The 24082-nt window shown below is 47.8% G+C and overlaps 1 protein-coding gene across 1 annotated transcript; it reads right to left on the bottom strand.

The window, feature by feature from the left end:
- Nucleotides 1–11274: 11274 nt before the first annotated feature.
- LOC119860424 (ovomucoid-like) lies at nt 11275–13290 on the bottom strand. Its single transcript, XM_038414133.2, has 4 exons — nt 13066–13290; nt 12463–12485; nt 11712–11836; nt 11275–11467 (listed from the first exon to the last, which is right to left on the bottom strand). Exons 1-4 carry the CDS (start codon nt 13121–13123, stop codon nt 11407–11409), a joined length of 267 nt encoding a protein of 88 aa, XP_038270061.1. The 5' UTR covers nt 13124–13290; the 3' UTR covers nt 11275–11406.
- Between the last annotated feature and the right edge of the window lie 10792 nt (nt 13291–24082).

Raw genomic sequence — 24082 nt, 5'->3', positions numbered from 1 at the left:
GTCCTCTTTTTTTTTTCTCCCCTGGGGGAAAAAATAGGTCCCCCTGCATCTCATATGAGGTTTTTCCCATTTGTAGCAAAATATAATAAAAAACATAGAGTAACATTGCTGGGAAATAGAGATTGTAATACCAATAACATGCACTAGGTGAAAAGGAGTACTTGTGGCACCTTAGAGACTAACAAATTTATTAGAGCATAAGCTTTCGTGAGCTACAGCTCACTTCATCGGATGCATCCGATGAAGTGAGCTGTAGCTCACGAAAGCTTATGCTCTAATAAATTTGTTAGTCTCTAAGGTGCCACAAGTACTCCTTTTCTTTTTGAGAATACAGACTAACACGGCTGCTACTCTGAAACATGCACTAGGTGGCTTCACTTATTGCAGGGTGTTGTGGTGCATTCTGAGATGAAACGTCGGTGATGAGTGGTCTAGTTCTAGGGTATCTTTGTTCATTTACTTGGTCTGACAGGCACGGTGAGAATCCCATTAGCTGCCCCATACAGATATCTGTGCTGGCAGGGGAGGGAGGGTTGTGTAGTTGCAGCCTGAATCACAGCTGCCTCCTGGAATGATTCCAGCTGAGGACTCAGAGTGCCCCCATGTGTATTTCCTGGGGAACCCAAGGCGTCTAACCCCACAACCCGTCCCTTACTGAATAATCTTTTATTTGTGCTTTATTTGTCTTACAGAAAGTGAGGGGCCAACAGCAGGTGTTGACTCAATGATTCTGTCAAGAAAGCCCTTAACACTTTGGGTCAATAAAAGAACCAAGACCAGTACCTGTGTTGAATTTATGGTGCTTTATTCAATCAGCAAACTGAGAGCACGTGATGGCCTTGGGTGACCAGGGAAGGCAGCACACAGGAATGGCAGTTGTAAGTGGAGATTCCCTAGTAAAGCCTAGGTGAAAGTTAACCAGTACCCCTTGTGCTGTACACCAGTTCTCCCATCACCTCCCCTAGAGAGAGAGAGAAATCAGAGGTGCCAGGGTAGCAGCCATGGTACAAATGTAACCCACACTACCCCTTGGGTGTGGTGCTCTGTCCCCTCTAGGGCCAGGGAGACCACTTACGGATGTGGGTGATGGCTTATCTTAAGTGATCACTCTCCTTACAGTGTGTATGATAAACCCATTGTTTCATGTTCTCTGTGTGTGTGTATATAAATCTCTCCTCTGTTTTTTCCACCAAATGCATCCGATGAAGTGAGCTGTAGCTCACGAAAGCTTATGCTCTAATAAATTTGTTAGTCTCTAAGGTGCCACAAGTACTCCTTTTCTTTTTACGGATTAATGAGTCAGCTCCAGCCTTGGCTAAGGGCCATGTGGCTTTTAACTCATGCAGTAGGGGCTCATGCACTAAGCTCCAGAGATCCCAGATTCAATCCTGCCTGCCAACGACTGGGGTCTGTCAGTGTTACACAAACACCTGAGAAAACAAAACAAAACAAAACAAATATATATTGGAGATTCTGGTCTCAGCACCATAGGGCCGGGAAGGGAACCGCTCCAGAGGTTCCTGCTCAATCAGACACGAGCTACTGGGCTCAGACTCCTGCCAGAGCCGAGTAGCAGGCAAAGCTTGAAGTGCCAGTGCTCTCGGTGTGTGTGCATGAGCTTATACTCATCAGAGGAAGGGGTGGGAATGAGCTAAACCAGAAAGCCTCCAGCCATGCTCTCTCCGGAAGGTATTGACCTGCCCCCGCCCCACCATAGGATCTGAGCACATCACAATCTTTAGTGTATTTATCCTCACAATCCCCCTGGGAGGCAGGGCAGTGCTAATATCCCCACATTACAGATGGGAAACTGAGGGCCAGAGAGACTAAGGGTGCAATCCACAAAGTCCCTCTTTTGGGCACCTCTGCAATCCACAAAACACCCACCCAGCTGCTGCCTAATCCTGGAAGCACCTAACCTCCCCTGACACCTCTGATTTTTCCTCTGGCCATGTGCAATGCAGCCTCCCGCCAGGCACCTGGTCACCTAGCTCCCACCTAAGCCCCAGAGTGATTTGCCAGCTGGGGAAGAGAGGTGTTCGGCTGCCTAACTCAGTGCCAGGGCCCATCCCGGTAGGCGGCCTCTGAGCTCTCCTACTGGATCGGGCTCCTCTGGCAAGTTCACACAAAAGAAGGTGGTTTTCCCTTATCACCTTTAGCCCAGAGGATAGGTATTCATCCAGGATGTGGGAGACCCCCGGTCCAAGTCCCTCTCTGTCTGAGGGGGAGAAGGGTCTAGCCAGGGACCTGCTACCTCTCAGGAGAGTGCCCTAACTACCAGGCTGAAAGTTCGGTGCCGAAATGCTCACCATTGTAAAGCCTCGATCCCTTCATGGATCCCACCCTGCATGACATGCCCAAGTTCACACAGGAAGTCTGTGGCTGAGTCCCTAACCACTAGCCCATCCTTCCTCCTTCACCCCCTCTGTTCACTCACTGGTGGCTGGTGCTGAGGGTGCGCATGCTACATCCTTCTATGAGGCAGGGGAGCCGCTGCTTCTGAAACCCTTTCCTGTCATGGCATCCTGCCTGCCTCCATCGTCAGCATGGAGAATGCCTCCTGGCAATTGCCTCTTGGGCACCAGCATTTCCACACCCCACGAAGCTGGGCTCCTGCTCTGGAGGCTAAGGCAGTGCTCAGCGCTCAGAGACCCTCTCCTGTTACTAGAGACGGGCTTGAATCAGAGCCACACGCTCAGCTCCCCAACCGGAGCTTGGGATCCAGACTCATTCCAAGTCTGAATTGTGTGGCTTAGCCCCATCTGTGTCTATCGCATTAATTCCAGAAAAGCCAAAAAAACCTCTGAAGGGTTTGACCCCAGACTCGGGAGCCTTCCTGCCCTGAGCTGCTGCAACCAGCTCTTGGCTTTATCTCATCATTCAAACAACAAAGAGTCTGAGCAATTAAGACTCTCTGAGTATAGACCGCTGTGCCATCTACCCTGCCTAGAGGGCTGATGCCAGGCAGGCTGCTGTCTATGTTCAGCGTTAGGATGCAAAACATGTGCCTTGCAGGGGATTATTGCTTTGGTGGGAAATGAGCTGTCAGTTGATAGTGGTTTTTCCCGCTGAACTTGTGCTGTAGACCTCAGGTGTCCAAAAGATTCAATTTCTGTGTAAACTATTCTCATTAACAAGAGCATTTATGTACAATCCCAGCTGGATCATCCAATTATACATAGGCCAATTATCAAGGTTTTACAGCTCGGTATATGGTGTTTCCTGGTGTTTCTCCTTTTCTCAGCTGTTTGAACACAACGGTTTGGGAGCCTAATTTGCTCGTAAGTGGAGGGGTTGGCTTAGGGTATGTGTACACTGCATTAAAAGGCCCGCAACAGGGGCTAGCCCAAGTCAGCTGATTTGGGCTCCCAGAGGTAAAAATTGCCGTGCATATGGTCAGGCATGGGCTGGAGCCCAGGCTCTGTGACTCACCCCATTGTGGGGTTTCAGAGCCCAGGCTCCAGTCCGATCATCTACACTGCAGTGTTTAGCCCCATAGCCCTACACACCTGAGTCAATTGCCCCGGGCTCTGAGACTCTGTGCCATGGGTTTTTATTGCAGTGTAGACGAACCCTGAGTGACACAAATCAAAGGTTTGAAATACCTGGACAACAGGCTCAAATCCCAGAAGAGTCAGCCTAGTCCCTTCATTCTCCTGAAGCTGATAAAATAAATCCCCTATGATTTCCTGTGGGTGGCTCTTTGGGATAAGTCCTCTCTCTGCCTCTGGTGTGATCATTAAGTACCCCAGGCCACTTCTCCAAGAACAGGCCTTTGGCAGGTGTGCTTGTTCCCAATCCCTTTCCCCCAACTGGATGCTGCTATGCCTCACCTGATTAAAGCCTTCAGCCTCATTGCTTCGGGGTGTACAGGCTGCAGATCCTATAGCACTCTGGAGTTTGGCCTGCACCATATAAGCGTACAATATTATTCACCAGTCTCAGGTAACAGCAATTACCATCACTAAATATACCCCTGGATCTACCTGTGGCTCGCATTCTCCTTCATTCTCCATGCTGAGCTGGTTCCACTTTCCCTGCAATAGTGGGAGAGAGAGACATCCACTATCACGGTGCTTCGTTAAGATCCTGGGGTGCACAGAATGAGCAGTGTGGCTGGGACAGGCATATCCATGGTTACCACCCACGCTGCCAGGCGGGTATTGCCAGTTCCTTCCATTGGAGCCAGTCCCTTCCTCAACCACAGGCTGCCCTGAACGCTCCACCTCTTCAGGCATTCAGGTAGTTTTGGTTTAACCCCTTAGGTCTCACCAGGCTCTAGAGAGAGATGCATGGTCCCCGTGGTGCAAACTCGTGACATTGGCATCATAGGTGTGGACGCCCGCCTCGGCTAGAGGATGCACTGCTCCGAGTGGTGACCTTGGAGCAATAGGCACTGCAGAAACCGTAACACACCTCAGCTGAAAGACTGCCTGTGAGCCAGTGGGCCAGCTCAGCAGGAAGTGATCAGTGAAACCACTCACAGCGTCGGGAGTTCAGGCCCAAGGCCTCAAAGGTATTCAGGCTCCCAGCGTCTACTGAAATCCATGGGCCTCAGTCCCTCTTCCTCAGGGCTGCATTTTATTTCTCCAAAATAAGCCAGCTCGACATAATTTCTATATCAGCCAGGTCCTTCCCACTGACCCAGGAGCCGATCTGCCGCCTCCAGCTCTCACTCCCCCGGCCTGGAAATTAAGAGTCGCTCTGCTCCCTTCTGCTGAGTCTTTTCTTCAGCTTCCAGCCTTCCTCGCCGGCTCCCTTCAGGTCTCTTTCCCCAGGCCACCTGCCTGGGAGCTGAGGAGAACCTCTCTACCTGAGCTAAGCCTGCTCGTTATACACTGGCTGGCCTGGTTCTGAGTCCCCAAGCTTTGACCATTTGATCCCGGGATGCATTCCCTTCACCTGGAAGGTGGGGGTGGGCCTGGGGCAGAGTGCAGCTGAGCTCACCCTGTGACACTGCCCCTCTGAAGGAGCTAGGGGTGTACACGGCAGGTACAGCTGCTCTTGGGAGAGCCCGTTACTCATTTGCACTCACCACATTGCTGAACACAGGAGACATCTGTTTCCATATTTTACACCATCCGTGCCACAGATGGGATCGTACCCCTCTGGGCAGAAAAAGGGGCCATGCTTCTTTGCTTGTGGATACCTACTGCAGTCAACCTGAAAAAGCCGTTGCACAATGCTCCAAACTCATTCAATGAGGTTGTTATTGCTAGTGGTTTTCCCATCTATAGCATATTCTAGTAAGCAGAGGGCATCTTTTCTCTTCCCCTTCTCTTGCCTTCTCTTTCCACTGTGTCTGTCTGTGTTCGGGGGGCAACTGACTAGACTAGATCAACAGCTCTGGTAAGTGAGCAGAGAACATTTTGTTTGCAGACCTGTTGCTATTTCCACCAATGACAAAACCAAAGCAGGACCTGTAGCTCGAAATGTCATAGAATCATAGAATCATAGAATATCAGGGTTGGAAGGGACCCCAGAAGGTCATCCAGTCCAACCCCCTGCTCAAAGCAGGACCAAGTCCCAGTTAAATCATCCCAGCCAGGGCTTTGTCAAGCCTGACCTTAAAAACCTCTAAGGAAGGAGATTCTACCACCTCCCTAGGTAACGCATTCCAGTGTTTCACCACCCTCTTAGTGAAAAAGTTTTTCCTAATATCCAATCTAAACCTCCCCCATTGCAACTTGAGACCATTACTCCTCGTTCTGTCATCTGCTACCATTGAGAACAGTCTAGAGCCATCCTCTTTGAAACCCCCTTTCAGGTAGTTGAAAGCAGCTATCAAATCCCCCCTCATTCTTCTCTTCTGCAGACTAACAATCCCAGCTCCCTCAGCCTCTCCTCATAAGTCATGTGCTCTAGACCCCTAATCATTTTCGTTGCCCTTCGTTGTACTCTTTCCAATTTATCCACATCCTTCCTGTAGTGTGGGGCCCAAAACTGGACACAGTACTCCAGATGAGGCCTCACCAGTGTCGAATAGAGGGGAACGATCACGTCCCTCGATCTGCTCGCTATGCCCCTACTTATACATCCCAAAATGCCATTGGCCTTCTTGGCAACAAGGGCACACTGCTGACTCATATCCAGCTTCTCGTCCACTGTCACCCCTAGGTCCTTTTCCGCAGAACTGCTGCCGAGCCATTCGGTCCCTAGTCTGTAGCGGTGCATTGGATTCTTCCATCCTAAGTGCAGGACCCTGCACTTATCCTTATTGAACCTCATTAGATTTCTTTTGGCCCAATCCTCCAATTTGTCTAGGTCCTTCTGTATCCTATCCCTCCCCTCCAGCGTATCTACCACTCCTCCCAGTTTAGTATCATCCGCAAATTTGCTGAGAGTGCAATCCACACCATCCTCCAGATCATTTATGAAGATATTGAACAAAACGGGCCCCAGGACCGACCCCTGGGGCACTCCACTTGACACCGGCTGCCAACTAGACATGGAGCCATTGATCACTACCCGTTGAGCCCGACAATCTAGCCAGCTTTCTACCCACCTTATAGTGCATTCATCCAGCCCATACTTCCTTAACTTGCTGACAAGAATGCTGTGGGAGACCGTGTCAAAAGCTTTGCTAAAGTCAAGAAACAATACATCCACTGCTTTCCCTTCATCCACAGAACCAGTAATCTCATCATAAAAGGCGATTAGATTAGTCAGGCATGACCTTCCCTTGGTGAATCCATGCTGACTGTTCCTGATCACTTGTCCCTGCCCTGAGAGGCCAAGAGCAGAATCTTTGTGTCATGTGGGGCTATTGAGCCTTAGCCCACAATAAAAGGAGCCTAAGATTTGGCACTAGCCGTGGGGGGACCCCCAAGTGATATCTATGTAACTATGAGCCACACCAAGTAGTTGCACGAAGATTTTGAGTGCAGAGCTCTTTTCAGTGGAGCGGAGGGTGTCGTTTTAGAGCTTGTGGGAACTGGAATTTCTGGCCCGCAAAAGTTCACGTTCCCCCCCCACGAATTTGTTCCGAATCAGAATGAACAGCTGGAAATGGGAAGTTTTCTGCAGAAGGGAAAATTTCAAAACGTTCAATTTTGGAAGGGAATTTTTTCAAACTTTCCAGGCTGGCTGGCTCGGGAGCTTGGTGGCCTAGAGAGCCTGTCTGCCCCCCGGCCCAGGCAGCCGGCCGGGGCGTTCCCACAGAACATTTAGACTCTGTTGAATCAGTGTGTTCTGATGGAAAATGTCCAACCAGCTCTGCTTAGAAGTCCTTGCTGAATGTCTGAGACACCCTGAATCGCAGGATCAAATCCTACCAGAGTCAGCTCAGCTCTTCATTCTTGCATGGTCGATGTGTTCAGTCCCCTGCAATTTCCTTGTCTGTAAACCAAGGTCCGGATTCCTCTGTGTGAGGGTTAAAGATCCCCTGGCAGGTTTTGTAGGAACAGGACTTTTCCATGGGGTAATATTACTCCTCCCACCTCTGTACACAAGTGGACCCCTGCTCTCCACCCCGATGATGGCTGCATTCCACAGGGCACTGTAGTTTGTAAAGCCTGTGGGTTTGAACGCCATATAAACATGTAAACTATGATATGCATGGATTTACCTTTTCCCCACATTTGCCTTTATGCTTCATGCCAATGTTGATTCCAGTTTCCCTGGGAGAGAGAAGGAGAGATTAAAACTACTGCAGAATATAACTATAATGGAACAATTGTACCCATTTTTCTCTTGTCTGCTATACCAGGATGGTATAATTTGCCCATTATTCTAGTCTGAACTGATTTCTTTTCATCCCATGCTCCCTCCTGATGCATTCTGTGATCTAATTGTGCTATGTGCTGTACACATATATCATAAAAAGGAAGCCCCAGGCCCAAATAACTCACCAGATTGCTGAGCACAAGAAGGCATTTGTTGCCATACGTCATATCATTTGTGTCACAGACAGGCTTGTACACCTTTGTACAGAAAAAAAGGCCCTTGTTCCTTTGCTCAAGGGTACCTGGTACAATCGACCTACAAGAATAATTACACACATGTATTATCATCACTTTTAGTAAAGCCAGTACTTTGCCCTGATACAGCACAGAGCAGTCAGCTTCACCAAAGCACCCTGAGGTATGTTGATATTATCCCCATTTTACAGATGAAGGGAGTAGAAATCTTCTGGCCTGTTTTTCTATCTCTCAGTCCTGTGCTTTCCCCACAGAACCCTTCTTCCCCCTGGTTTTAAGCTCTGTCTATTCACCCCTCTGTCTACCCAGCCATCCACAGAATGCACGTAAAATGGGCCCATCCCCAGGGTTTCAAGGCAACACTGTGATGCTGATGCCCTGTGCGTTCTACAGAACAGCTGTTGTCAGGCTAATGTCTTTCCGAGCTGCAATGAGCCGTGGAAGTACCAAGAAGCTCAACTGTGTCACTCTTTGCTAAGTCCCTCGTAGCAACCGGGAAGGCCCAATGCCCAGTTTGTTCTCCGGAGCAGCTCCTGTCCCTTCCCGGGGAGCACTTTCTCTCTGCAGCTTTCTCTCCGTAAGCCCCTTCTCTCCAAAAGCCCCTTCTCCCTGGCAGTAGCTTCCTGCCACGGTCTGGGAGTTCCCTTTGCTGAGACCCAGGTCTCCCTGGCTGTCGGCTTTTTGCAGCTCTCCCTTGGGAATCTCCTGCCTCCAAGAACATCTCCTAGACTCCCTGTTCTGGTGGGGTCTCCAGACAGTTCCCTGTCTCCAGAGAACTCTGGTGATCTGGGAGCTCCTCTCCACAGGATCATCCTGTCTCTGAGGGACAGCCCTCCTTAGCTAAGCTCAGGTAACCTTTTTATTAGGTCCCAGGGCTCATTTAGCAGTCAGTTACCCCCAGGTCAGCCTTCAGCAGGTGGTCAAGGGCAGATTGGGCCCTGATTCCCCTTAAAGGGCCAGTCTCCCCATGGCACCCTGAGTTCACACGACATTCTACCACTTATCCAGTTTGAAAGAAAGGCGTTAATGTCCACTTGGGAAGCTGGGCTCCTGTCACATAGCTACAAGTCCTCCAATGGAAGGACATTGTCAGTGCTGGCTGGATTTCAATTTGTGTTCTAGCTTGAATGGCTTAGTACAAAAAGGGACAAACCCTAAACACTGACTTGATGAAGATGGCCAAATACTACAGTTGGTGGCAGTTACCACCAAGACCATTCAGAGTGTGTTCCATCTTTATAACGCCAGAGCAGGCCAAGAACTGAATTGCTGTCTCAATGGGCATTGCTTGAAACACAAATCCCACCCAGTCTATCTTGGCATAAACCAAGATAGATCCTTCACATGTCTTAACCTTGTAACAACCTTCTAAGCACATGGGCTGGCACTGCAGGAGACGCAAATGCACAGACTCTCCAATTATATGACTAGGGTGACCAGATGTCCTGATTTTATAGGGACAGTCCCGATTTTTGGGTCTTTTTCTTATATAGGCTCCTATTACCTCCCACCCTCTGTCCCGATTTTTCACATTTGCTGTTTGGTCACCCTAGGGGGTTTAGCCCTCTGTTACTCTGCAGCAGAATTCTGTGCTCTGGTCTGGCTCCATTCATCTCACCTCAGGTTGGTTAGCACACAACTACACTCAACCATGCACATTGTAACTGGAATGATTCTACCCACACCAGTACCGTGGCTCCCTGTGTTAAGCAACATCACTCCTCCACATGTCTGCCTTGAGGTTGCTACAGCCAGGATGGTTGAGAAGACTGGGGAAAACCCAAGCCTATCCCTGTACACAGACTTCTTCGACTCCCGACAAGTGCACTTGTCCTTGAGTCAGCCTTTGTGAGGCCCCTTGCCTACCCAAATGTCTCTGTGCCGTCGATGTGGTGTGAAGAATGACTAGCAGCTGAGGTCAGAAACCAGTCTTTCATAGCTGACCCAACCACGCGTGGACCTGGTTTTGATTTGCCATGCCATTCTTGGGTCCTTCTGAACCTAGTCAAGTAAGCCAGGATCAATGTGCAGCCAGTCCTTCACACCTGGGGCCACCGGGAGGACCCCACATGTGGCTGAGGCCAAAGGCAGACAACGCCGCACATCTGTGATGACTGCCCCCTACCAGATTTGATGCTGGTCTGAGGGGCTTTGCACTTCACTGATGGGGCTGCCGCAAACTGGCTTGGCAAGAGCCGCATCCAATCAGAAGAAGCACTAGTTAAATGTGTGCCCTAGCTGAATGGCTTAGTACACACAGAGACAAACCGATCCTCAATTCCAGCCAATATTTGGCCTATGATCCCAATAGCAATTGCAAGACCTTCTTCCCAGGCGTCAGTTACTATGCAGCAGCCACAATTGGCCAACATGTAAATTTCTTCTTCTCCTTCTCCCCCAAAGGCCCCCATAAAGGCTGGGGGATCAGGGCCCCAGGCACCCATTGTGCTGGGTCTGACCAGACACAGAAAGGAGTCAGTCCCTGTCCTGGAAGGTTTAAAGTCTAAAGAAACAAAGAGATGAAGGGTAGGAAATGGGGCTACAACATACAAGCTAGAAGCCTGATGAAGAATTGGTCCAGCTTTATTAGTTAAATGGATTGTGTCCCCCCACCCCAAAAAAAAAAACAAAAAACAAAAAAGCTTGGCTCCCAGCTAGAGCTGGTCAAATTAGTAATTGTGAAATAAAATGATCTGATGAATTGAAGCATTTTTATTCTGGGCAGGAAATGGCTAAGAACAGACTTTGACGTTGGAAGAGTCTGTTTGAAATCACTCAGAACCAAGCTTTGGACATTGTATTGCACCAGGGTAGAGGCGGAGAGATTATTTACATTCAATCATACGGGTCGAGAGCTCCTTTGCGTCCTCACAACAGCCACCTGGCATCCCAGTCATCTTTGCTGTCATACCCAAGTAACCAGCTGCCCAGTTCCTACAGCTGTGCCAGCTGCTTTCAAGTCCAGGCACCTACCCGTTGGTGTGTAACTCTCGTTTGAACAGCCAGTTTTGGCCTGGCAGGAGGGGAAGTGGTGATGTGGCATCAATAGACAGCCGGGGCACGGTGTTCAGAGGTTGGGGGCAGAGGGATACTCCCCCCCAGTGCAGACCCAAACTGAGGCAGCTGATACTTCTGCTGAGGACCAAGCAAGGTTGGCAGTTTGTTGGTCTGCTGCACAGGGGCATGAGGGCACCACAGACCCTGGCTCGTGGGTCTCTGGGGTCTCCTGTGTACCAACGAGGAGATGGACAGCTTCTGCAGGTCCTGGGTCTGGGCAGGCTTGGGAGGAATGTGGGTAGCTGATTGGGTGGGGCTGGGAGGGTTAAAATCACAGAAATAAAGAATTTGACTGAGTTTACTTTATTGAACAGCAGCTGTAGAGTCAGTGATGGTGGCAGGAGCCCTCGAATGGAGGAGGAGCAGAGACCGTGTCTCCATGTGGGATTCGCTGGTGGAAACTAAAAGCAAAAAAGGGTCCAGCTCCACCTCAGCCCATTGAGGATTCAGCATTCTCCTTCTTTCTTAAAGCAAAGACTTCCAGGTTTTCCCTAGAAGGAAAAGCCCGACACACAGAACTCAGGGCTGCAACTGGTTGGGAAACAAGGTCAAAGCTTTCTGTCAAGGCCCCATTATATCAAATTAACCAGAGCTTATTCGCTGACAGGAAAAATTAGACGGAGGAAGTTGACCCTGCCTGTAGGAGGTAAAGACAGACGGGCGCCAGCAGGGGCTAAAGTTACATGACAATTGTGTTTTCATTTTTATGAATGGGTCATTTATTCCTGTACTCACCAGACTGCTTTGCAAAAGAAGCATTTGTTGCTGTATGTTTTGCCATCAGTGCCACAGATCGGGTGGAGCTCCTTGTTGCAGACAGAAGGTGGCTTCTGGTACTCACCGCAGAAACCCTGTGGCTGCTGTTATTATTAATTATTATTATTACTATTGCCATTCTCTGTATTACATGAGGGCCCTGCTGGAGTCCCATGGTGCTGGGTGTGCTATGAACACAGAAGGGACAGTTTCTGCCTCCCAGAACTCACATTATCTAACCTGCCCCTCAGCTCTTTCTATAGAGGTTCTGATGAACTGATTTCCCAATTTTCCTCTTGCTGCCAGCAGGAGCTAAGAAAGTGCAACGACACAGCCCATCTCCCTGGTCCATGAGACTCTTCCGAACCCGCATCACAAGGTGTGTGAGGGAAGGGGCATCTGCACAGGCAGCTGATGCTCAAATATAAAAATCTTTATGCCCTTGTGATACCGGACCCTCCCTGTTCTGTCTCTGAGTTGCTCCCAGTGCCTTCTGCAGGCCCATCACAGAAGGTGTCCTGTGCAGTAAAGATGGAATCCATCACTCTGACCATGTGGATTCTCAGCCCCAGGGATTCACTCTCCCCTCACTAGGGCATAGGGTCAAGCCTGCTCCCAATTTACTCCTGAGTCCTAGCATGCTTCTAATGCAGAGGTCATGGGCTCCTTGATGTTCCAAACCAGGGATCAGGGGAAGGAACAATTAGTTAACAGTGAGAGTTGGACTCACCTCACCATCCTGAGCAGTAGCATCTAGAACAAAAACACAGACACAAATGACACAATGAAGGGAAATGCTGGCAGGAAAGTCACTTAAGAACATTCATCTCTGTAGGACAATGCATGCAGCTTCCTCACTGGCAAATGTGACCATGGGAAGGTTCCCTACACTAACACCAGCTGTACGGAAATGTAACTCCATGACCCTCACAGACAGGTCCACAGCAGTGTGTGTGAGATGAGAATCAGCCCCCCGGTGGGAATGGAGATTTACAATCAGGCTAGAAAACCACAAAGGAATATCTGATAGAAGCATGTAGACAAATGTACTCACACTCAGACCTGTAAATACTGTCATCATTGCCCATGATTAACTGCAGGTGTGATTGTTTGCAGTGCCCAGATTGGGGTTTGGGTAAAGGCCCATAATGGCTCCTCAGTAACATCTTTCCAAAGGAAATTGCTGTTTCTGCCATAAGCCACTTCCCCTACTTAATCTTGACACCCAAATGTCAGTAGCTGGTGCCGAGCTGGTTTTTAACAGTCGAGCCCGTGCTGAAGGTTAGAGGGTCAGACACAGAGCTCTGTACAGGCTGCAGCAAAAGTTACTCACCCTGAAAGCTGGAGAAGAGCCCCAGAGCAAAGAACACAACGACAGCTGCTGTCTTCATGGTGGAAGTGGTTCGTGGGTCTGCTGGAGTCTGTTAATGCTGAGCTCTGCAAATGCTCTCTCAATGCAGCCCAAGGGAGGAGATCTCATATATATAGACAGGAGGTTGGGTTCTCCAACTGGATTATGAAATCCCTGTCGAAATGGTCACTGACTCTAAAAACCAATACAGTGAATGGTCATTCCCTATTCCTAATTCATTATGGCCCATTGATCATCTAAGTCAGGTGTAAGTACGTTTGTTGCTCCCTGATTAGTTGGCTAAAACTTTTCCAGCAGGAAGGTCAGGTGTGCCAAGCAACAAATAACAAATACTCTTGTTCATGCATGACGATCCTGCTTGTCAAATGAGCCCAGGTGTTTGCATGAAGAATGTTCCCCATCCCTAATGCAAATAAACAGCACAGTACAGGACGCTCATAAGTGGCCGCTATGAAAACACTTTGGGGATTGCAATAAATATTTGTGAGGAAAGTTGCATTGTTCTCACACGCATGGCTAATTCTACCAAAATCATAAATCTTAGTACAGCATTGTAGAGAGGAGAGATCATTTACCTTTGGCCTATGTGTCTGTGCACGGTTGATTGCTCAGAACAGCTGCTTTGCATCACTCACACTAGTCTATGCTATCATGCCCCAGTAACCCAGCACATTCTAGGGTCTGTATGTCCTGTTCCCAACACACCTGCGCTGCTTTAGTGTTCAAGCACCTGCCAGCCTGTTTGTAACAGGTCTTTGGACACTCGAGCTCAGGTAGGAGGGAGCAGATGTTTGGTGGATAAAGGTGTCTTTGCAGATGTGACAGACATAGACTTTCAACTTAGTACCCCACAACATGCTGACTAAAAACATTTACATTATCATTATACAGTTAGCATTATACAATATCAATAGAGCACATGTTAAATGGATTATTAACTGCCTAATTCATAGGCCTCAACAAGTAGTTGTTAAGAGGAAATAATCAGTGAATGAGGGAGGTTCGAGGGAGGTTCTGCATGGATCAGTACTAGGCATGGCAGTTTTCGACCTTTTTCGTCACTGCTCTGGAAGTGAATACTAAATAATTGCTGATAAAATTTGTGGATGACACAAAGGTTGGAGGAATGGCATCTAATGATGAGGGCAGGGCTGTCAAACAGAACGATCTAGATTGCTTCGTAAGATGTTCTGTAACATACAAAATAGGTTTTAATACAGCCAATGAAAAGTTATCCATTTGGGTCTAAAGGCTGCAGGCTGGTCCTATAGAATAGGGGACAATCTCCTGGAAAGTGGAGACTGTGAAACGGAGCTAGGGTTCCTAGGGGGCAAGCAATTGAACATGAGCTCCCGGTGTAACAAAAATGGCTAATGAGATCCTTTGGCTCTAGAAGCAGGAGAGTGTAGGTGTTAGGAGGTGATTTTACCTCTGTACATGACAGAGCAAACAGGGGACAGCAAACAGGGCAGTTTGAGAGGGGGAGAAGGAGATCCCCGCTGAACAAGCAAGGTGCAAGTACTAAGTTCGGGGTGAGTGAGTTTGTTTGGCTGTTTGTGTTTTTCTTTCTTTCTTTCTCTTTCAGGTTATTTCAGTTATTTTCAGTTATTTCAGTTACTGAGTCAGTTGGGATTGTGAGTCTGGGAACTGTTGGAGCCTTTGTTCCCTGGATCATCCTTGATCATCTTTGATCAGCCTCAATCAGCCTTATAATCATCCTACCCCTGTGTGATTAACGAGGGGGTAGGGCTGACCGAGAAGAGAAGGCCTTAAAAGCCAGAGGCTAGGTGACCAAGGAGAGCTAGCAAACAGGGGAGTTTGAGAGGGGATCGGTAAAAGGAAGTCACAATATAATCACTATGGTTAAGAAGGGCCGCATCGCCAGTGCCAACGTTGCTCCTGTCTCCTCCACCTGCACCTGCATCCAGACAGGGAACCTAACCATGAATGCCTCTACCCAGATCCTGGTGTGGATTTGCAGAGACTGTGGCCTGCATTTCCCACTCTCAGAAAACCAGGCTGGGGGGACCATCCGGTGTGAAAGGTGCCTGGTGGTGGAATCTCTCAGGAAGCAGGTGGGAGAGCTACAGGAGGAGGTGGCTCGGCTGAGGAACATCTGTGCTCAGGAGGAATTCCTCGAGAGTATTCATATGGAGACATCCAAGGCTGAGGAGGCTACCCAGCTGCAGAGGACTGCTGTCACACCACCCGGGGAGAGGACGTGGCTCTGTCACAGGGAAGACACTGGTTCTGGTGACTTCTGGCAGCAGGCCGTGCTCCACCCCTGCTCCCAACCCACCCACCATGGTGATGGAAAACCAATACGCTGCCCTGGCAATGAGCGATGGGGAATCACCCTCAGAGGAGGAGGAGGAGAAGCCATGTACCCCCACGGCTAGGAGGATCACAGCCACAACTCCCAGAAGGAAACGTAGGTTGGTGGTGTTGGTGACTCTCTTCTGAGGGGGATGGAGGCACCCATCTGTTGCCCTCACATGGCATCCTGGGAGGTATGCTGTCTGCCAACGACCCATATCCAAGACATTATGGAGGGATTGTTGAGGATCATCCGGCCCTCTGACTACTACCCCATGCTACTCATCCACAAGGGCACTAATGGTACTGTGAGATATGACCTTGAGCAGATCAGAAATGACTACAGGGCTCTGGGAGTAAGGGGGAAGGAGTTGGGAGCACAGGTGGTGTTCTCTTCGATCCTTCTGGTCAAGGGTAGGGGCCCGGGCAGAGACAGATGCATCCTGGAGGTGAATGCCTGGCTGCGAGGATGGTGTCACCAGGAGAGCTTTGGCTTCCTTGACTACAGGATGCTGTTCCAGGAAGAAGGACTGCTAAGCAGAGATAGGGTCCACCTATCAAGAAAGGGGAAGAGCATATTTGGCTACAGACTGGCTAACCTAGTGAGGAGGGCTTTAAACTAGGTTCGAAAGGGGCAGGTGATCAAAGCCCACAGGTAAGTCAAAAACATGGATACCTGGGAGAAGAGTTAGAATTTGGGGGGAGCATGGGCTGGTATAGCAGGGATAAGGGAGAAACAAGACAGAACTGGGGGGGGGGGGGGATCAAATCAGAATCTGAGATGTCTGTGTACTAATGTGAGAAGAATGGGGAATAAGCAGAAAGAACTCAAAATGCTGGTAAAATAAACACAACTATGACATAGTTGGCATCACAGAGACTTGGTGGGATAATATGCATGAGTGGAATATTGGTATAGAAGGGAACAGCTTGCTCAGGAAGGGCCAGCAGGGGAAAAAAGGGAAGAGGTGTTGCTTTATATATTAAAAATGTATACACTTGAACTGAGGTTGAGATGGAAATAGGAGACAGACTTGTTGAAAGTCTCTGGGTAAAGATAAAAGGGGTAAAAAACAAGGGTGATTTCATGGTAGGGGTCTACTACAGACCACCAAACCAGGAAGAAGAGTTGGTTAAGGCTTTTTTTAAACAACTAACAACATCATTCAAAGCACAGGACTTGCTGGTGATGAGGGACTTCAACCACTCAGACATCTTTGGGAAAATAACACAGGGCACAGATTATCTAGTAAGTTCTTCGAATGCATTGGAGACCATATTTTATTTCAGAAGGTGGAGAAAGCTACTAGGGGAGACGCTGTTCTAGATTTGATTTTGACAAATAGGGAGGAACTGGTTGAGAATTTGAAAGTGGAAGGCAGCTTGGGTGAAATTGATCATGAAATGATAGAGTTAATTATTTTAAGGAATGGTAGGAGGGAAAACAGCAAAATAAAGACAATGGATTTCAAGAAGGCAGACTTTAGCAAACTCAGGGAGTTGGTAGGTAAAATCCCATGGGAAGCAAGTCTAAGGGGAAAAACAATTGAAGACAGTTGGCAGTTCTTCAAAGAGAAATTATTAAGGGCACAAGAACAAACTATCCCACTGTGTAGGAAAGACAGTAAGTATGGCAAGAGACCACCCTGGCTTAACCAGGAGATCTTCAATGATCTAAAAATAGAAAAAGAGTCCTGCAAAAAGTGGAAACAAAGTGAAATACAAAGGATGTCTATAAACAAATAACAGAAGTATGTAGGGACAAAATTAGAAAGGTCAAGGCACAAAAAGAGATCAAACTAGCTAGAGACATAAAGGGTAACAAGAAGGAGTGACTGGTTCACATTCTTTGGAAGCAAGAGGAAGACCAAGGACAAGATAGGCCCGTTACTCAATTGAGGTGGGTGTGGAGAATAATAACAGAAAATGTGGAAATGGCAGAGGTGCTTAATGACTTCTTTGTTTTGGTTTTCACCAAGAAGGTTGGTGGTGATTGGACGTCTAACATAGTGAATGCCAGTGAAAATGAGGTAGGATCAGAGGCAAAAATAGGAAAAGAGCAAGTTAAAGATTACTTAGACAACTTCATAAGCTTTCGTGAGCTACAGCTCACTGAGCTGTAGCTCATGAAAGCTTATGCTCTAATAAATTTGTTAGTCTCTAAGGTGCCACAAGTACTCCTTTTCTTTTTGCGAATACAGACTAACACGGCTGCTACTCTGAAATTAGACAACTTCGATGTCTTCCAGTCATCAGGGCCTGATGAAGTACATCCTAGAATACTCAAGGAGCGGACTGAGGAGATATCTGAGCCATTAGCGATTATTTTTGAGAAGTCATGGAAGATGGGAAAAATCCCAGAAGACTGGAAAAGGGCCAATCTATAAAAAAGGAAATAAAGACAACCCGAGGAATTACAGACCAGTCATCTTAACTTCTGTACCCAGAAAGACAATGGAGCAAATAATTAAGCAATCAATTTGCAAACATCTAGAAGATAATAAGGTAATAAGTAACAGTCAAGAACAAATCATGCCAAACCAACCTGATAGCTTTCTTTGACAGGGTAGCAAGCATTATGGATAGGGGAGGAAGCAGTAAACATGTTATATCTTGACTTTAGTAAAGCTTTTGATACTGTCGCTCATGACCTTCTCATAAACAAACTAGGGAAATGCAACCTAGATGGAGCTACTATAAGGTGGGTGCAAACTGGTTGGAAAACCATTCCCAGAAAGTAGTTATCAGTGGTTCACAGTCAGACTGGAAGGGCATATCAAGTAGGATCCTGCAGGGATCAATTCTGGGTCCGATTCTGTTCAATATCTTCATCAATGATTTAGATAATGGCATAGAGAGTACACTTACAAAATTTGTGGATGATACCAAGATGGGAGGAGTTGCACATGCTTGGAGGATAGGATTAAAATTCAAAATGATTTGGACAAACTGGAGAAATGGTCTGAAGTAAATAGGGACATGAAATTCAATAAGGACAAATACAAAGTACTCCACTTAGGAAGGCACAAACAGTTGCACACATACGAAATTGGAAATGACTGCCTAGGAAGGAGTACTGCAGAAAGGAATCTGGGGGTCATAGTGGACCACAAGTGAAATATGAGTCAACAGTGTAATGCTGTTGCAAAAAAAAGCAAACATCATTCTGGGATGTGTAAGCAAGACACGAGAAGTAGTTCTTCTGCTCTAGTCTGCACTGATTAGGCCTCAACTGGAGTATTGTGTCCAGTTCAGGGCGCCACATTTCAGGAAAAATGTGGACAAATTGGAGAAAGTCCAAGAAGAGCAACAAAAATGATGAAAGGTCTAGAAAACATGACCTATGAGGGAAGCTTGAAAAAATTGGGTTTGTTTAGTCTGGAGAAGAGCAGACTGAGACGGGACATGATAACAGTTTTCAAGTACATACAGTTTTCAAGTTACAAGCAGGAGGGAGAAAAGTTGTTTTAATTAACCTCTGAGGATAGGGTAAGCAGCAATGCGCTTAAATTGCAGCAACAGAGGTTTAGGTTGGACATTAGAAAAAATTTCTAACTGTCAGGGGGGTTAAGCACTGGAATAAATTGTATGGGGAGGTTGTGGAATCTCCATCATTGGAGATTTTTAAGAGCAGGTTAGACAAACACTTCTCAGGAATGGTCTAGATAATACTTAGTCCTGCTGTGAGTGCAGGGGACTGGACTAGATGAACTCTTGAGGACCCTTTCAGTCCTATGATTCTATTATTGCTGGGACCAATACTGGAAGATTGACTCCAATTGTGGTGTCCAATTTGAAAAAGGATGTTTAAAAATTGGAGGAGGTGCAGAAAAGAGCCACAAAAAGGACTTAAGAACATAAGAACAGCCATATGGGTCAGACCAAAGGTCCATCTAGCCCAGTGTCCTGTCTTCAAACCGTGGCCAGTGCCAGGTGCCCCAGAGGGAATGAACAGAACAGGAAATCATCAAGTGATCCAGCCCCTGTCGCCCATTCCCAGCTTCTGGTAAACAGAGGCTAAGGACACCATCCCTGCCCATCCTGGATAACAGCCATTGATGGACCTCTCCTCTATGAACTTATCTAGTTCTTTTTTGAACCCTGTCTTAGTCTTGGCCTTCACAACATCCCCTGGCAAAGATTTCCACAGGTTGACTGTGCATTGTGTGCCTCGAGCACTACAGGAAATGCCTGAGCAGTGAGAGACTTAAAGAGGTCGTTCTGTTTAGCTCATCAGAAAGAAGGCAGAGAGGTGACTTGATTGCCGTGTGTAAGTACCCTGAAGGGGAGAGAATACTGGGTACTAAAGGTTTCAGAGTAGCAGCCGTGTTAGTCTGTATTCGCAAAAAGAAAAGGAGTACTTGTGGCACCTTAGAGACTAACAAATTTATTGTTAGTCTCTAAGGTGCCACAAGTACTCCTTTTCTTTTTGGGTACTAAAGGGTTCATTATGTGATCAGAGAAAGGCAGAACACGAGTCAGTGGCTGGAACCAAAGCCAGACAAATTCCAATTAGAAACTAGATGGACATTTTTAGCGATGAGTGTGACAAACCATTGGAACAAGAAAAAATGGTGGATTCACCATCTCTGGAGACCCAGTCTGGGTGACTTTCTGGAAGCTGCATTGCTGGGCCCGGTACAGGGGTAATTGTGAAATGTAATACCTGCGTTATACAACAAGTCAGACTAGATGATGTAATGGCCTTATGCTCTATGAATCCGTGGCTCTGTGACGTGAGGCGTGTCACATTTCTGGGGTTAACTGAATCCCTGCATCTCTGCTCCCTCCGGGATCTACTCAATGGCACCCCCCTTAGCTCTCCAACCCGCAGCCATCACCTTTGTATGCACCTTTTACTGGGGCTTCGCTCATTGTCTCATGATTTGGTCCATGGAGAACACTCAGAGTTGGAAGGGAGTCAGATACAGGGAACATGTCTGGGGTTTGTGTATCGATATCTCTAGTAGGAAAAGCCATGGCAGGAGGTGATATAATACTTGCCAGTCTGTGGCTCCCTTAATGCCTGTGACTGGTTACTGCACTTTGTGTTCTCATTAACTCCGGTCTGTAAGCTTGTGGGGGCTTGTGTGAGACACGGGAGAGCAGAGTCCCTCCTTGGAAAGGGAAAAAACCCAAAGGTCATGAATTCTGCTGAGTTTACTTTATTGCACAGACGAGGGATAGTCAGTGATGATGTCAGGAGCCCTGGAAATGGAGGATGAGTCGAGAACATGGCTCCATGCGGGGATCTGCTGGTGGGAACTAGAAGCAAATGGGGTTCAGCTCCATATCAGCGCTCGGCACCCCTGAGGATTCAGCATTCTCCATACCGGTCAAAGCAAAGACTTCCAAGGTTTTCACTGGGGAAAAGTAAGAAACTCAGAACTCAGGGTTGCAACTCGTATGGCAATGAGAGCAAAGCTTCTGTCAAGGCCCCATTATGTCAAATTAACCAGAGTTTATTTGCTGACAGGAAAAATTAGACTGAGGAAGTTGACCCAACATCTAGGAGGTAAAGACATGGGCGCAGGCAGAGGCTTGAATCACACCACAATTATGTTTTGTTTTTTACTAATGGGCTATTTATTGCTGTAGAATTATAGAATTGTAGGACTGGAAGGGACCTTGAGAGGTCATCTAGTCTAGTCCCCAGCACTCCTGAACAAGACCAGTGGTGGGCAACCTGCAGCCTGCGGCCTGTATTCAGCCCATCAGGGTAATCTGATTGTGAGCCGTGAGACATTGCACTGATGTTGACCGTCTGCAGGCACGGCCCCCCCACCCCCAGCTCCCAGTGGCTGTGGTTTGCCATTCCCGGCCAATGCAGGAAGTGGTGGGCTGCAGGAATGTGCTGCCTGCCACTTCCCACAGCTCCCATTGGCCAGGATCGGCAAACTGAGGCCACTGGGAGCTGTGGGGGGCAATGCCTGCAGACAGTCAAGGTCAGCACAATGTCTCACAGCCCAGAATCAGATTACCCTGATGGGCTGCATGTAGGTTGCTCACCACTGATTTAGACCATCCATGACAGGTGATAGTCTAACCTGCTCTTAATAATCTCCAATGATGGAGATTTCACAACCTCCCCATGCAATTTATTCCAATGCTTAACTACTGCCCTTGCTGCAATTGAAGCCCATTGCTTCTTGTCCTATCCTCAGAGGTTAATTAAAACAACTTTTCTCCGTCCTGCTTGTAACAACCTTTTATGTACTTGAAAACTGTTATCATGTCCCCTCTCAGTCTTCTCTTCTCCAGACTAAACAAACCCAGTTTTTTCAAGCTTCCCTTATAGGTCATGTTTTCTAGACCTTTCATCATTTTTCTTGCTCTTCTCTGGACTTCCTCCAATTTCTCCGCATTTCCCCTGAAAAGTGGAATCCAGAACTTGACACAACACTCCAGTTGAGGCCATATCAGTGCAGAGTAGAGCAGAAGAATTACTTCTTGTGTTTTACGTACCACACTCTTGCTAATACATCCCGGAATGATGTTTGCTTTTTCTGCAACATTGTTACACTGTTGACTCATATTTCACTTGTGATCCACTATGACTCCCAGATCCCTTTCTGCAGTACTCCTTCCTAGGCAGTCATTTCCCATTTTGTATGTGTGCAACTGATTGTGCCTTCCTAAGTGGAGCACTTTGCATTGTCCTTATTGAATTTCATCCTATTTACTTACAAGACTGCACTGCAAAAGGCACATTTGTTGCCATATGTCTTGCCATCAGTGCCACAGATCGGGTTGTACTCCAAGGTGCAGAAAGTTGGACGACTCTGGTACTCATTGCAGAAACCCTACAAGTGAAATTAATATCAGTGTTATTGTCTGTATTGCAGTAGTACCCTCACATTCCCATGGTGCTGGGCATGCTATGAACACAGAGGAAGGGACAGTCACCCCCCACCACCACCGCACTGTCTTATCCTGTCCCTTGTCTTTTTCTACTATGGTTCTGACTTCCGAATTCTCCTCTCACTGCCTGGAGGAGCTGAGCCCGTCTCCCGGGTCCACGAGACTCTTCCAAACCTGCATCATAAGGTGTCTGAGCGAAGGGGCATCTCCACAGAAGCAGATGCTCAAATATAAAAAACCTCATGCACTTGTTATACCATCCCATCCCTGTTCTGTCTCTGAGTTGCTTTTTGAGACTCCCACAGGCCCATCACAGATGGTGTCCCGTGGAATAGTGTATGGAATCCATCATTCTGACCACATGGAGTCTCCGCCCCAGAGATTCGCTCTCCCCTCACTAGGGCCTGGGGTACAGTCTGCTCCCACATTGACTCATGAGTTCCAGCGTGTTTCTAAGCCGGAGGTCCTGGTCTCCATGATGCTACATACCAGGGATCGGGGCAAGTGACAATTCATTCGCAGTGAGAGTTAGACTCACCCGACGATCCTGGCCGACAGCATCTGGAACAAAACACAGACACAAATGATACCACGAAGGGAATGTCAGAGCGAAATCAGTTAACAACATTTGTCTCTGCCTAGGACAATGGATGCAGCTTCCTAACCAGCAACTGGGCCATGGGAATGTTTTCTGTTCCCTCATCCAATTGGTGTGACAAATAGAAACATGAGTGTAATGCACCCACAGCCTGACCTGAAATACCATCACCAGGGCCCACAATTAATTGCAGGTGCGATTGTTTGAAGCTCCCAGACTGGAATTTGGGGAAAGGCCCTTAATGGCCCCTCAGTAACATCTTTCCAAAGGAAATTGCTGTTTCTGCCATGAGCCACTTCCCCAGCTTAGTCTTGACACCCAAATGTCCTTAGCTCGTGCCAAGCTGGTTTTTAATAGTCGAGCCCATGCTGAAGGTTAGAGGGTCAGACACAGAGCTCTGTACAGGCTGCAGCAAAAGTTACTCACCCTGAAAGCTGGAGAAGAGCCCCAGAGCAAGGAACACAACGACAGCTGCTGTCTTCATGGTGGAGGTGATTCGTGGGTCTGCTGGAGTCTGTTAATGCTGAGCTCTGCAGATGCTCTCTCAATGCAGCCCAAGGGAGGAGATCTCATATATATAGACAAGAGGTTGGGTTCTCCAATTGGATTATGAAATCCCTGTCGAAATGGTCACTGATTCTACAAACCAATACAGCAAATCGTCATTCCCTTGCAAGTTGTAAGTCAGATAAGAATGTGGCTGTATCAAATACCCTTTTGGGTCTGCAATAAATATCGTGGGGAAAGGTTAAACTGCCCTGACATACACAGGTGAATTCAGCGTAAGCCTTTGTAAATCTTGACGCACCTGCAGAAGAAGGCAGGTTAGTTACACTCCATCAAGTGTGTCTGGGGCTCTGCAGGTTGCTGAGAACTGCCACTTTGCGTCCCTATCACATTCATCTTTGCTGTCCAGCACCAGAAACCAGCATATTCCAGGGTCCGTGCGCCCTGTCCCTCACGCACTGCCAGCCCCTTTACCATTCAAGCCCTTGCCAGTCTGTTGGTAACAGCAGCTGGGAAATTCGATCTGGGCCAGAAGGAGGGGAAGAGGCCATGTGGCACCAACGTGCAGCCAGTAGCCCCGTGTCCATAGTTAATGGGCACAGGCAGAGCTCCCTCAAGGCAGCCCCGAACTAAGGCAGCAGAGAGGTCTGCTGGGATCCGGAGGAGTGGGACAAGCAGTGGCTGTGCTGCATAGGG

Source organism: Dermochelys coriacea, chromosome 8 (assembly GCF_009764565.3).
Source record: "Dermochelys coriacea isolate rDerCor1 chromosome 8, rDerCor1.pri.v4, whole genome shotgun sequence".
In the NCBI taxonomy this organism is placed as follows: domain Eukaryota; kingdom Metazoa; phylum Chordata; order Testudines; family Dermochelyidae; genus Dermochelys; species Dermochelys coriacea.
Note: the sequence above shows the minus strand (reverse complement) of the source record. Positions and strands in the feature narration are given on the sequence as shown.

What these genes read in the sequence shown, in the direction of transcription:
- LOC119860424 (XM_038414133.2), bottom strand. Translation starts at nt 13,123, where the DNA reads ATGAAGACAGCAGCTGTCGTTGTGTTCTTTGCTCTGGGGCTCTTCTCC. An exon ending in GCTCTTCTCCAGCTTTCAGG is followed by an intron (nt 12,486 to 13,065) that starts GTGAGTAACTTT and finishes TTTTTGTTCTAG; the next exon opens with ATGCTACTGCTCAGGATGGT. An exon ending in TTCTTTTGCAAAGCAGTCTG is followed by an intron (nt 11,468 to 11,711) that starts GTGAGTACAGGA and finishes TTTTCCTTCTAG; the next exon opens with GGAAAACCTGGAAGTCTTTG.